The 13,016-nt window shown below is 38.5% G+C and overlaps 1 protein-coding gene across 2 annotated transcripts in view; it reads right to left on the bottom strand.

The window, feature by feature from the left end:
• The window catches only part of itga9 (integrin, alpha 9), a 92,697-nt gene that overhangs the window by 69,414 nt on the left and 10,267 nt on the right, over window positions 1-13,016 (bottom strand). For both annotated transcript variants that reach the window (XM_079634986.1, XM_079634987.1), the window contains exons 3-5: window positions 10,671-10,777; window positions 5,376-5,499; window positions 1,332-1,399 (exon numbers count right to left, since the gene is read on the bottom strand). In XM_079634986.1, the coding sequence (XP_079491112.1) occupies window positions 1,332-1,399; window positions 5,376-5,499; window positions 10,671-10,777 (299 nt within the window). The remainder of the gene's footprint in view (window positions 1-1,331; window positions 1,400-5,375; window positions 5,500-10,670; window positions 10,778-13,016) is intronic.

The raw sequence follows: 13,016 nt of genomic DNA, 5'->3' as shown, positions 1-13,016 counted from the left end.
CTAGAGTTCGTCGTCCCCCTTGGTGCGGTTGGTTTGGGCCGGTGTGAATGCAGCAATCGCACTCTGATAAAGTGGACCAAACCGGTACGCTGTCAAACAAACTCTGGAGCGGTTCGTTTGTGGTGAGAACGTGATCCGACCTCGAACAGACCCAACTGCCAAAGAACTGCGCATTTTGGACCAAACCAGCTGCCGTAGTCAGCTGCGCTGTGCATTATGGGATGAGGACTAATGTATGTTGACAGTTTTCACTTTTAGCATGACAGCTCGTGGACAAACTTGGAGTTGTGAGGAGGTGCGGAGCCTCATAGAAATTTGGTCTGATGACCATATTTTCCCGCACGTTAATTCTGACCAATCGAAGTGCAGTTAGGCCGTGTGTCCACCAAAGAGTCGTGTGTCCACCAAAGAGTTTTTAACCAGCTGAAAATGCTATGCGCTCTGCTGAAAACGCCTAGCTGTGTGCGCTTGAGAGCGTTTTGGCAGCGCAGTTTTTTTTCTTCAGTTGAGACGCTTCGTTCCTATGATACAGAATATCCGTTGGCCGGTGTGGTATTAGTCCCGCCCCTCCTCCACTGTGATTGAACGGTTGGGTAAAAAGTGACAGTGATGAGCGTTACGTTTTACCCAAAGCGTTAAGTTTTTAAAAACGCGGTGCTCCCGTTGAAAACAATTGAAAAAACACGCCAGCCACGTGAAAAAAATGCTTTGGTGGACACACGGCCTTATGGAAATACGTTCAAGACTCATCAGGCCAACGAGTGATGTGGATGGATGTTGTCATGTGACTGCTATATGGTTCGTTTCATCAACTGATTCGGACCAGAGCAATCAGTGTGGTGTGAAAAGTAACCAAAACGCCTGAAAATACTACAAAGTATAATATTTCGCCCTTGGTCCGGACCAAATGAACCGAACTACAGATGTGAAAGCACCCTAAGACTTCTGAAGTCATATAATGGCTAGTTAACCCTGATTCCCATTCTACACGACTATCATTCACATATGCACATATTCAAATGCAAATTGAAAATATTCAGATGCACATCAAGATGTAGGTACTACATTTTATTGGTCTTGATAGCCACAGATGGAAAAAAACAGATTGGGGATTCTGCTAAACATCTTCATTTGTGTTCCAAGGAAGAAAAAAACATCACAGGTTTGGAACGACATGAAGGTGAGTAAATAATGACAGACATCTTCGGGTGAACCCTGGAGAATGAATATTTCAATCACACTCTGTTATATGTCTGTGTTCATACATGTAATCATTTAATCATGAGCGCCACACATGTGAGAACACATAACAAGCTCGTACTTCTACTGACCTCAGTGAAAACGCCTGCGATCCCGGCTTGGCACGAGCCATGTTCTTCCCCATAGGTCTTCTTATGGTCTGTGAGAGTGAGTAGGGGGAGAGAGACAGAGGAAGAAAAAAAACATCAGACCACAAATGATTTCGCTGTAAGTCTGAGCCAGCATTTACTGGAGTTCTTCCGACATTCCATATGGAGTTAGTCAAAGTCCCAACTCCATCCAAGAGGAATCTGGGGGCCGAGAGACAGACTGAGAACGACCTAACAGCACCGCGTTCAACAACAGCTCACACTCAGGAGGGCTTCGAGAACGGGGGGGATTGCTGTGCTCTCCGGTTACAGAAAATATTGGGCTTGGATCTCCCCATAATGCACTGCACACACATAAGAAGGCCCCCAATACTAACTCATTGGAGTCAGGAAAAGATATGGAAGGAAATAAATAACTCAGGAGCTGAAGACGGAAACAAATTCAGATCAAGAATTCGTGCACCCTCCCTCGCTCTTTCCACAGCAAATCAAAACATCTTGTAAAATACGATGAATCCTACTGGGATGATGAAATTCAATGCTGACGGAGGCGCTGAATTTAATATACTGGAATAACATCTGTCAAATGTATAATATGCGATGGGGGGAGTGATAAACAGTGAGTGCAAGCGAATTTTGATATTGACAGCTGTCGAATGGCACGTTCCAGGTTTAATACAAGTTCAGTTCTGTGCATCTGTGGCATGCTGCCGATTAACACAGAAAAAAATGTTGATTTGTTTCTCAGAATGTAAAAATAAAGATAGTAGGTGAAAACCAGACTAAACACGTTTGGGTGAGATGCAGAAGGAATGTTGACATGAAGCAAAGGTGTTTTAATGAAAGTAACTGATTTTTTTTTTTGTTAAAAATACGTAAAAAAACAACAACATTTTTTTAAAATAAATAAAATAAAATGAGAGAAAGTTTTCTTTCTATTTCCTTCTATTTTTTGTAGTAGTTAATATAATGCCACAAATTCAGGTAAATCTGATAAAGTGATGAAACCTAAATATTTCTTTAACAAGCACATATTGTGATCTCTCATGGGTACATACAGTATAACACAAAAAAAAAGTATCACAAATGGTATCAAGATATTATGTTTTTTGGATTTGGTAACATGGTGACATCATGTTTTTTTGGACATGCATCCAGGCCATAATGTTTGCTGAATAAAGTCTAAACCATCATTCAGCTTGATGTGTAAATCACATCTTAATCACATCTAACATAAAGGTTTTTGTTTACATAATATGTGTGTGTGTGTGTGTGTGTGTATATAATATGTGTGTGTGTGTGTGTGTGTGTGTGTGTGTGTGTGTGTGTGTGTGTCGTGCAAAAGTTAATTTATTTCACTAATATATGAAAACCCCAAATTCAAAATTAGAATACTGTGAAAAGGTTTTCATAAGCTGTAAGCCATAATCATCAAAATTATAACAAATAAAGGCTTGAAATATCTCACTTTGCATGTAATGAGTCTATATAATATATTAGTTTCACTTTTTAAGTTGAATTACTGAAATAAATTAACTTTTGCACTCACACTGACATGACATGACATCACACTGACTGTATATAAATATAATAATATACACATATATTATGTAAACAAAAACATTTATGTTAGATGTGATTAATCGCGATTAATCGATTTGACTACTTTTTACACATCAAGCTGAGTGATGGTTTAGCCTTTATTCAGCAAACATTATGGCCTGGATGCATGTCTTGAAAAACATGATGTCACCATGTTACCAAATCCAAAAAAACATAATACCATGATACTATTTTTATACTTTTTTTTTGTGAAAGCGGTTACACTGTATGAATATGTATACTGTATGTTATACTGTACATAAACACTTTTATGTTAGATGCGATTAATCGCAATTAATCCATTTGACAGCACTAGTAAGAAGTCAAATATTTAATCTGCATAACCCTGAATGTGTCCTCCAGATTGCCAGGTGCTGTGCTCTGGTCATATTTCTCTCCGGCAGAGTCTGGAAATGCGCAGCTTCTTTTTGATTCTGGATGTCTGATGCCAGACAACATCACTCTGAGGTTTTGGAGGAAGTTCAGGGCGCCATAACTCATTGTGAAGCCCGTTGAGAACATGTGCCACAATAAACAGTGTCATCTTTCCAACTTGTTCTGAGGGTTCAAGGCTCAGACTTGGCCATCACTCCTGTAGCCTGCTTTCAGTTTTGTGTTTGCTGGGCTTCTCCTACAATAGGGCTGGTTAGCACCAACTACCTCACGATACAATATACATTGTCAGACATATCCAAGATTCATGCACATTGCAATGCATCCCCATACCACAACTGAACTGAACAACTTCAACTGACATGTATAAGCAAGATCAGTTTCAATGTCTCTTGCGCGGTTCACTTCACTTTAGTCCGTTATGGCGCCTCATGGAAGCGGCTCTGACCACACTGAGAAACAGCGGTTTCAGAGTTCACACTCATTTAGACGACCTGCTTCTACATTAATTGGACTGTGGTGCAATTATGGTAATACTTGGTGTTAGAGGTTTGCTCAAATGAATAACCTTAAAGGTATTGTGGAAGATTTTCTTTTTCCGGGTGGATCATCAAGACTATTGGTCCTTCTAAGTTGTCAATCATTCTGGTGATATGTTTACGTTAGGCCGTCGTACGTGCTCGTCGCTGGGTAGTTTTCGCTTTCTGCGCATGCGCACTTTCAGGTGTGTGTGTGGTGAGCTACGGTTTCAGCCCTTCATTGAAGCTCGCCGTTCTCACCGGGTTTTTTCAAAATGTCTGGGGGTCGCAAGAGAAAAAGTGTCTACGAATTGTATGACAAGAAGAGAAAGGCCTCTGAAGAAAGAAACAAGACCAGAGTGATTTTGGGAGAATATTTCACACGCTGGCGTGCGCTAAAAGCACAGGTTGGGCTTCTGATGCCTCAGTCGTGAAGTTTCTACTCGACAGGTACAGTTTGGCATGCTATTTGGAGAAATCCATTTAAAATTACTGCCAGTAAAAGTTAATGTAAGCTATGATTAGCGATGCTAGCCCTGGCACAAGTCACGCACCGCGCAGACACGGTAAACATCTCAATTGGTCTAAAGTAGCCTTATGACCAAATGGTAAAAGGTATCACGCTGAAATGTTATAAAACATTGTGTGTTCATTTTTGATAATTCTAATGTGTTCACCATAGTATATATTACACAAATGCAACAAGCTACTTCTCCATTGCAGATCATGTCTTGAGTCCTCTCTCAATCGATCAGTATAATAAGTAAATAAATGCAGACAGCAACTTGTAAACAGAGCGTGCACGAGGAGAACTAGGCCTCTCTCGTGCACAAGTTTAATAGGCGTTCCCTCTCGGGAGCAGGTAGAGTGTTGCGCATGTGCATTTTTGAAAAAAGTGGAGAGGGCAGTTCTTTTCTAAAATTCGGGAAAATCTTCCTCTATACCTGTAAGTATTATTCGTAATAGTAATAGCAATGTTCTCATTGCTGAATAACAGGACAATAACAACATCAATGATCTTGATACAACTAATACACTTTAAATCGCTTGTACGTTTAAAAGAGCAGAGCTATTGTTAACTAAAACAAAAATAATTATTTTCATTAAATGAAATAAAGCTAAATAAAATAAATAAATAAAATTAAATATAAATATTAGATTTTAGACAAGTTTAAGTACTAAAATTACTAAAAATAAAATAAAGAAAAATATTATATAAAAAGTTTAATAGATAAATTAAAAAAATAAAACTGACAAAAGTACATAACAAAATGACTAAAACTAAATGTGAAATAAAAATAAATTGAGGCTAAATAGAACTATTAAAACAACAACAACAACAAATAAAACTGGCAAAAGCACATAAAATTACTAGAACTTTAAACCAGAAATTGAAATAAAAACTGAAAATATAAAAATTAAATCTAATTCAAAACATTAAATACTATAGTAGTATATAAAAAAATAACACTTCAGGATTGACTATTGAGGGAGTTATTGAGCGAGCCGATACCTTCATAACACGGAATGAGAGGCTGTGATTTGCCCTGCAGAGTGGCTGGGATGATGGAGCAGTATCCGTGGGGAAGAATATACTCCGATTCATAGTATACATTCTTCCAGCGGTGAGCGCACGCCTGCAGACCATAAAACAAAAGGAAGGGGGAAGAGAGACAGGGAGTAGTTAGACAGTGTAGACAGCGTATTTAATTTGACATGAATCACAGGTACAAGTACAACCCATTGACCAGACTCTACATCCCTCTTTTTCATTGGCATCTAATTTAATATAGTGTCTGCCATGACTAAGGTGTGTATATCGCACACACATCAGGTCTAAAATTGCATCATCATCACCAAGAAACAAACAGGATACACAGACAAAGCTTCTTCTCTTTATTCCAGTGCCAAATTAACTTCTGAGACAAACCAAGCTGGCCACGGCTGTGGATCTAATATGTCCACTGAGAGGGGGTTGTTGGTTTTAGAAAGCTGAGCATCTTCATTCAAACATCTCTGATCTCTGGAACAACAGAAGCGCTCAAGGCTGTGAAGCCAGCCAGAGAGCAGAGAGACTCTGAGAGAGAGAGAGAGAGAGAGAGAGACTCTGAGAGAGAGAGAGAGAGAGAGAGAGAGAGACTCTGAGAGAGAGAGAGAGAGAACAGACAAAGAGAAAGCAAAAAGGTCATAGACAGAGGACAGTAACTAAAGTAGTTGCATTTCCTGAAGGAAATGCCTGAAGGAAGTTCTTGCCAGGATGGATAGTGTTAAAGTTTTAGGGAAGATTAGGATTGTTACAGAAACCCTAAGAGTCCATGCATTCATATTTTTTCTTAATATTCTCCTGATTTTGGCTTAATTTTCCTCATGATCCTAACATAAAATATTTTTTTTGTGGTGATCTTGACTTAATTATCTCATGGGAAGCATTTTAGTACATACTAGTACTAGTATATTGCAAAATATAAACAAAAACACAGACACATACATATATCCTGCCTGGGTGAGCATAAGAAACTTATTTCTTTTATGTTTTATGAAACTTTAATGTTTTAATTTCTTACGCTCACCAACACAGCATTGATTTGATCAAAAACAGTAAAAAACGCAATAATGTGAAATATTATTACAATTTAAAAGAACTGTTTTCTATTCTAACATATTGTAAAAAATGTAATTTATTCCTGTGATGAACAACATCGTTGTTCATAAAGGCTCAGTTTTTTCCTCTTAGATTCGTAGAAAATACGTTTTCACATCAGATTTGCTTTTCTGCTGTGATGACACATCTTGCTTTCTAAAATGTGCATTAGTATTCATGTCCGTAGCACACTTCAAAGTCTAATAAATGTGTTTGTATGAGAAATACCGTAGAAACAGTGATACTTGTCTTAGCAAACACCACTAACAACTTCAAGTAACAACCACTTTTAACGAGTCATTATAACAACAAGAAATGATCACGCAAACCCTTCAACAATCTAAAAACTCTCTGTTTTGCTCATTAATACAGTCCTATAATCGTATACCACAAATTTTCCTTTCCCCATTTTATGTAGAGTCAAATCCCTCGTTGAAAAGCTCAGGATTGTGGAGAAACCAAACTCCCTCCAAAACACAGTTCAGCTTCCAGTTTCTCCATGCTGGAAACTGCACAACAGCTCTTACACAGTCCATTGAGATAAACAACGATATTACAGCCACATGGATTCATAAAAAAATGCTCACACATGATGTCAGATGACTATCTGGCAGAAGTTTGTTGTGTTGAGAAACACTGCTAGTCTGTTTGACTGTCAGAGTCTTATGTCTGCAGACTTTGTGATTTCGGCAATCCTATAAGATCATTACAAATAACTCTGAAAATAAACTTGGGTTCGACATGCATGTAGACTGCACAATGATGACACCTATTGAATCGTAGGCTACGACGAATGAAAAGTCATCAGCATGCGCTAATCGCAAACAAATAGAGCAAGGTGAATCGCATTTTGCCAATTGTGGTTTTTATGTGCGATAAAAAAAGAGGATGAAGCAAAAGAGGAGAATATGGATGCGCTCACGGCTAGGGAAAAGAGGCTTGGCATGACAATTTTGCAAATGGAGTTTGAATTTTTAGCGCCATATCGCGTTGATCAATACGCCATTTCATGTTGCATTTTTATTGGCTAGTCAGTAGACGTAGGTTGTAGCAGCAAACACACTGTAAAATGATCATGCTTGTAAGATTGGAAATAATCCAATACATTTGCTTTTCACCCCGCTTCTCTCTCACAAGGACCATGCTGATAGCAACCAAGGCCTTGGTTTGAACAATGGGGGAAGTTGTGATTGTCTGATTGGTCAGTTTGAATATCTCACACCTGGGTGTTAGTCACATGGTCGGGGGAAAGGATAAAAGTCGATTACAATTGTTGCTCGCTCTCTTTTCTTTGGATGCGCTGGTTTCTCTGGGTCCCCTCTGCCTTTTCCTCCCTCTCTCTCTCTCTCTCTCTCTCTCTCGTAACATTTTACATTTATGCTGGTGGGTACAATTAATGGTTTAAGTTATCATTTCATTCATCCATGTTCACTATTTTAAGTGTAAACATAACCTTATTTCGTCACATTGAACCGTTTTAATTCATGGAGTCAGATTAAAACGAGATGATTGCATATGTGAATGTGTCTTAATTAACCAAATTACTTTGAGACGCGGAAAAATGTTAACACGCTGTATCCTTCACCGTCTGGGCAGAAACCGGAAGTTGGGCCGATCAGCCGGACTTTACATGCTAAATTTCTGACATTGTCAGAAAATGATCACAGGCTATAGTATCTTTGGTCGCAAGATCGTGACAATGGCCATCTTTTAACCTCTCTCACTGTACGATGTAGGACCACCGTTTAGGAGCCACGACCACAGAAATTGGTTATTATTGGTCATCTTTCATCTGGGACAGCTGTACCAGGCATAAAGCAGTTCACTTTACTGTGTTGGCAGCTCTACTATCATCTAAACTCAAAACAATCCACATTTGATAACCTGAATGTCAATAAAACAGCCTCAGCCTGTCTAATGACAACCAAAGGAACAAACTCCAACTTATTCCCTGGCAGCCGGCATTGGGAAACACACAGGACAGACGTAATGAAATACGTAATGCTTAACTAAATCAGGAATGAGTCTGAGATGTGCTTTTCCCCTCAGAGGCTCTGAGTCACCGTGGATCACGGGCTAATCATGTTTCTGCTCATGCTGAGAGCTGATTGGCTGAGAGAAGGCCACCACATCTGCCCAACAGCTCTCGTACATGCCTTACATGTAAACGTGACTCCCTTCAAATGCAGATATTTGTTGCGGTGGGACACACGCTGTAAACGCATGTATATGCATCTATAAAGTCGAAGTGCTTTCAGGTTATAAAATACATTTTGTATGCACACAGCTTTCACTATAAAGCACATTTGATCATTCAAATGTTTGGGATTGCTTTTACCAAGTCTTACCAATGTTGTTTTTAAAGACTACATTTATTACAAATACAGTAAAAACAGCAATTTGGTTAAATAATATTATAATTAAAAATAACTGTTCTCTATCTGAAAATATCTTAAATAGTTTATTCCTGTAATTCCTGTCACATGATCCGTCAGAAATCACTCTAATATGCTGATTTGAAGAAACATTTCTTATTATTATCAATATTGAAAACGGTTGTGCTTTTTCAGGATTATATGATGATTAGACAGTTTAAAACAGCATTAACATTATAACTGTCTTTACTGTCACTTTTGATCGTTTTAATGTGTCCTAGCTGAATAAAAGCATTAATTTCTCTAAAAAAAATTAAACATACCCCAAACGGTATCATGCATATCAAGTTTATGGTGCAAAAAAAAACTCAATGTCACCCTGACTGCAATCTCACCTCCGCTCCATGGCAAAATACACTATATAAAACACAGATTCAGCTCTAAAATCTTATTGCATGAGCTACGCCACGTCTTCGGTTGCTGTGCCACATCTCCAGCCAATTAAAAACATTTATACACAGCCTTGATTGTGTTGGTGTCTCTCTTGCACGTGGTTCTCCTGGGCATGAGCCTGAATGCTCATATGTTTAATCCGGTCCTGAATTGTAAATACTAATCAACCAACCAAATTACCATCATTACAGCTACCACTATAACATCTCTCCCTCAACCTCTTTGATTTGAACATATCAGTGCTGTAAGTGTCCTTGCCTCTGTCAGACCACCCTGATCCTGCCTTCCTGAAAGACGCCCATCAAAACCCAGAGAACCCCACGACAGGGTTCTGCAGTTAAGACGTAAACGAGGAGTCTGACCTCGAATCGGACCACCACGACTCAATTCAAGCCTGAAGAAACCTGGAAACTGAGCAGATCGGTGCTGCTGACGTCTTGTTTGACTTGTTTGTCCATTTAGAGCATCTATTCTAGAGCTCCAGTTTGTCATCATGATAAAATGGCCCTCACTTCAAACACTAAGCTCCAGTCTTGCTTGCTCTTGATGTATGGAACAGCTGGAGTTTAACAATGCGGTCGTCGTGAAAGATATTTGTAACAATGATGGCTTTAGTTTCTGCCCATGTTTTACAAGTCGATGTGGTTTGTATTAAACAACTGCTGAGATGGTTGAAAAATAGGTTGTTAGGAAAAAAAAGTGGAACAACGAATAAAGTAAAGCATGATTGAGATTATTATCTTTTAAAAAAAGTCTATTGTAATCAAACAAATTGGCGAAAGCATCAATTTCCTACTCTGATACATCAGTCACGTTAAATCTGGACCATTTTGACCATAATTACCTGTTTAACGATTGAGTCTTTCATCCTCATGTTTCATTAAACTTTGAACAGGTTACTATTGTACTGTAAAATATTAAGGCAATTGTGCTGCAAAAATGTATCCTAAAACCCAGAAACTAGTTCATATTTTTGCACTTCTGGTTCATCCAAATGTTTTTGGTTATTTTTTTGATAAATGCCTGAATGCGATTTAGTCAACAAAAAGCCAATAGGATTTATCCATTGGCTTTTGGATTATTGCAGAAAATAAGCTCTGTGACCCAAAAAAGTTCCTTTTGTTCAACAACTTTTAAGCTTATTTTCTGCAATAATCCAAAAGCCAATGGATATATCCTATAGGCTTTTTGTTGAGGGAACCAGGGTGATCATAACTTCCGGGTTGGCCTACAAAAAAAAACGTCATCTCTGCATTGCTTCAAACACAACTCATCCAATCAGAATTTAGAGTCACAGTTGTAAAACAATGGTTGTTTTCTGTGTTTAAACGGAACATACCAGAATTTTGCCGTTGGTTTTGTCCTGTCGAGCGAGACTGACCCCCATCCACTCGTTGTTCCTGTCGCCTTGACACGTCTTCCCGCAGGACTCCCTCTGCTTATTTCCTAGAGTAAAGAATGAGAACGTTACTGTAGCCAACCGAGAAACAAACAAAGAGAAAAGCAATAAAACCACGCTGAGACCAGACAGCCTGAAACAAAACTCAGACAGACAATTGTTTGAGACAGTGTAATATGCTTAAATACAGACAATGCTGCTACAGATCGAACAAAAGAATTTGTGTTAGTAAGATGAGTACAACACAAAATATTTGAAATGTGAAACTCATCAAATATGAATATATAAAGTGTATGAACTTGATCCAATGCTCACAATGCTGGTGTGCAACTGCTCTACTTGGGAATCATAAAGTCTAGACTAGGACTGCTTCCTAATAGTCAACTAAACATTAAACTTCTTGTCGACCACAATTGTGACCCTGGATCACAAAACCAGTCATAAGTCATAAGTAAAATTATCTAACTTTCTTTTATGCCCCAAATCATTAGGATATTAAGTAAAGATCATGATCCATGAACACATTTTGTAAATTTCCTACCGGAAATATACTAAACCTGTATTTTTGTGAGTGAGTGCAGCACAATCGTGAACATAAATGAACAACTTTAAAGGCGATTTTCTCAATATTTTTGCACCCTCAGATTCCAGATTTTCAATAGTTGTATCTTGGCCAAATATTGTCCTAACATATCATACATCAATGGAAAGCTTATTTATTCAGCTTTCAGATGATGTATAAATCTCAATTGAAAAAAAAAAAACATAAAATAAAAACCCAATTACCCATAAGACTGGTTTTGTGGTCCAGGGTCACAAATGTATTAGTCGGTTAGTCGAAAAAATAAATAAAACAAATATTCACGCAATCCGTGAGGACGTTACCGGCTAATTACACGTCGGGCAGTAAATCCGAAGGTTCGCCTATCATCCATCGACCTCAAATATGGCTTAATAAGGTAGCAACTTTACTTGGCTGCTCACTCTATGGTTAAATGTGCGCTATTATTAGGCGCATATCCAAGTGTTTGTGCAGCGTGTGGAAGCTAAAGTATTAGCATGCTTACTGCATGACAGAGGCGTCGGCGTGATCACTCGCATTTTTTCCTGATAACAGCGAAAACAACTTAATATACTCACTAGTCATTTTTGGTCATACAAAATGATACATTAGATAAGAATAATACATCATGCAATACTGTAAAGGGTCTATTTTTATTTGTGAACACTCACAATAACAACAAAATGTTGCGTTTTGTAAAATAAAGAAAACCAAAAGGATGCGCTTTCTGCCGTCTCATTCTCCGTGAACTGCAGCGCGTCACAAAAATGAACCGAAACTTAGCGTACGGGCAGGTCTACTTTTAAACTAACCAATTCAATTCGAAATCAAATACATGACAAGCATGCATGATATCGGTTCATTTACCTCGAAATGTTAGGATTAAAAATGACAAAACTAATGCTGGTGATCTCGGGAAATATGAACCATGACATATCAGCTTCTTGAATCAGATTTGTTCTATTTTGGAGGTATTCTATTGTCCATTTTGGGTTTTATTAGTGTACAGAAATGGAGGATTTATGAGCACAGGCGTGTTATTCCTGCAGGGAGTTTATCTAAGCATAAGGGTCGACTTTAATGTTTATCTATGAGCGTTGAGCTACAGCGGCCCTCTGAGGGGCAAACTGTGACTGTCCGCAGGAAAAGAGTGATGGCTCCCGGGACTGCGGCTGTTTTCTTTGGCTCTGGTTATTTTCTCTTCCTTCTCAGCAGACTGACAGCATCGGCTCAGACACTTCCAGACTTAGGCTGCGAAATGCCCAATTGAACTCGGATGTCTGTTCTACTCCCACCCAGTTTCGGTATGAATAAATGAAGCAATGCATTACCAAAAAAAAAAAAAAAATTCTTCACACCAGTCCAAAACCTAGTGAGTAGTTTTGCTGTCTACTACCAACACTTAAAAAACTTAAAAACTAAAAAAAAATAGGTGAAATTTATGGTAAAAATGGCATCTGTGGTTGCTAGACCTTTTCTGTAAAAATACAGTAGCAAAATTTTAGGTTTTAAAGATTTAACGTAAAAAAACATTTAATTAACTAGTATATGTAAGGGTTAATGCCCGACGAGGTGTCCATTGTCAGGTATTAATGGATGACGGCAAGGCGTGAACCGTCCGACGCGCAGCGGTCTTGCCCCCGCCGAAGTCCATTAAAGGAACCGTATGTAAGATTGTGGTCAAAACTGGTACTGCAATCACTTTCAAATGACTGTAGAGCGGT

This window comes from Phoxinus phoxinus (genome assembly GCF_949152265.1).
Source record: "Phoxinus phoxinus genome assembly, chromosome: 14".
NCBI classification, from domain to species: domain Eukaryota; kingdom Metazoa; phylum Chordata; class Actinopteri; order Cypriniformes; family Leuciscidae; genus Phoxinus; species Phoxinus phoxinus.
Note: the sequence above shows the minus strand (reverse complement) of the source record. Positions and strands in the feature narration are given on the sequence as shown.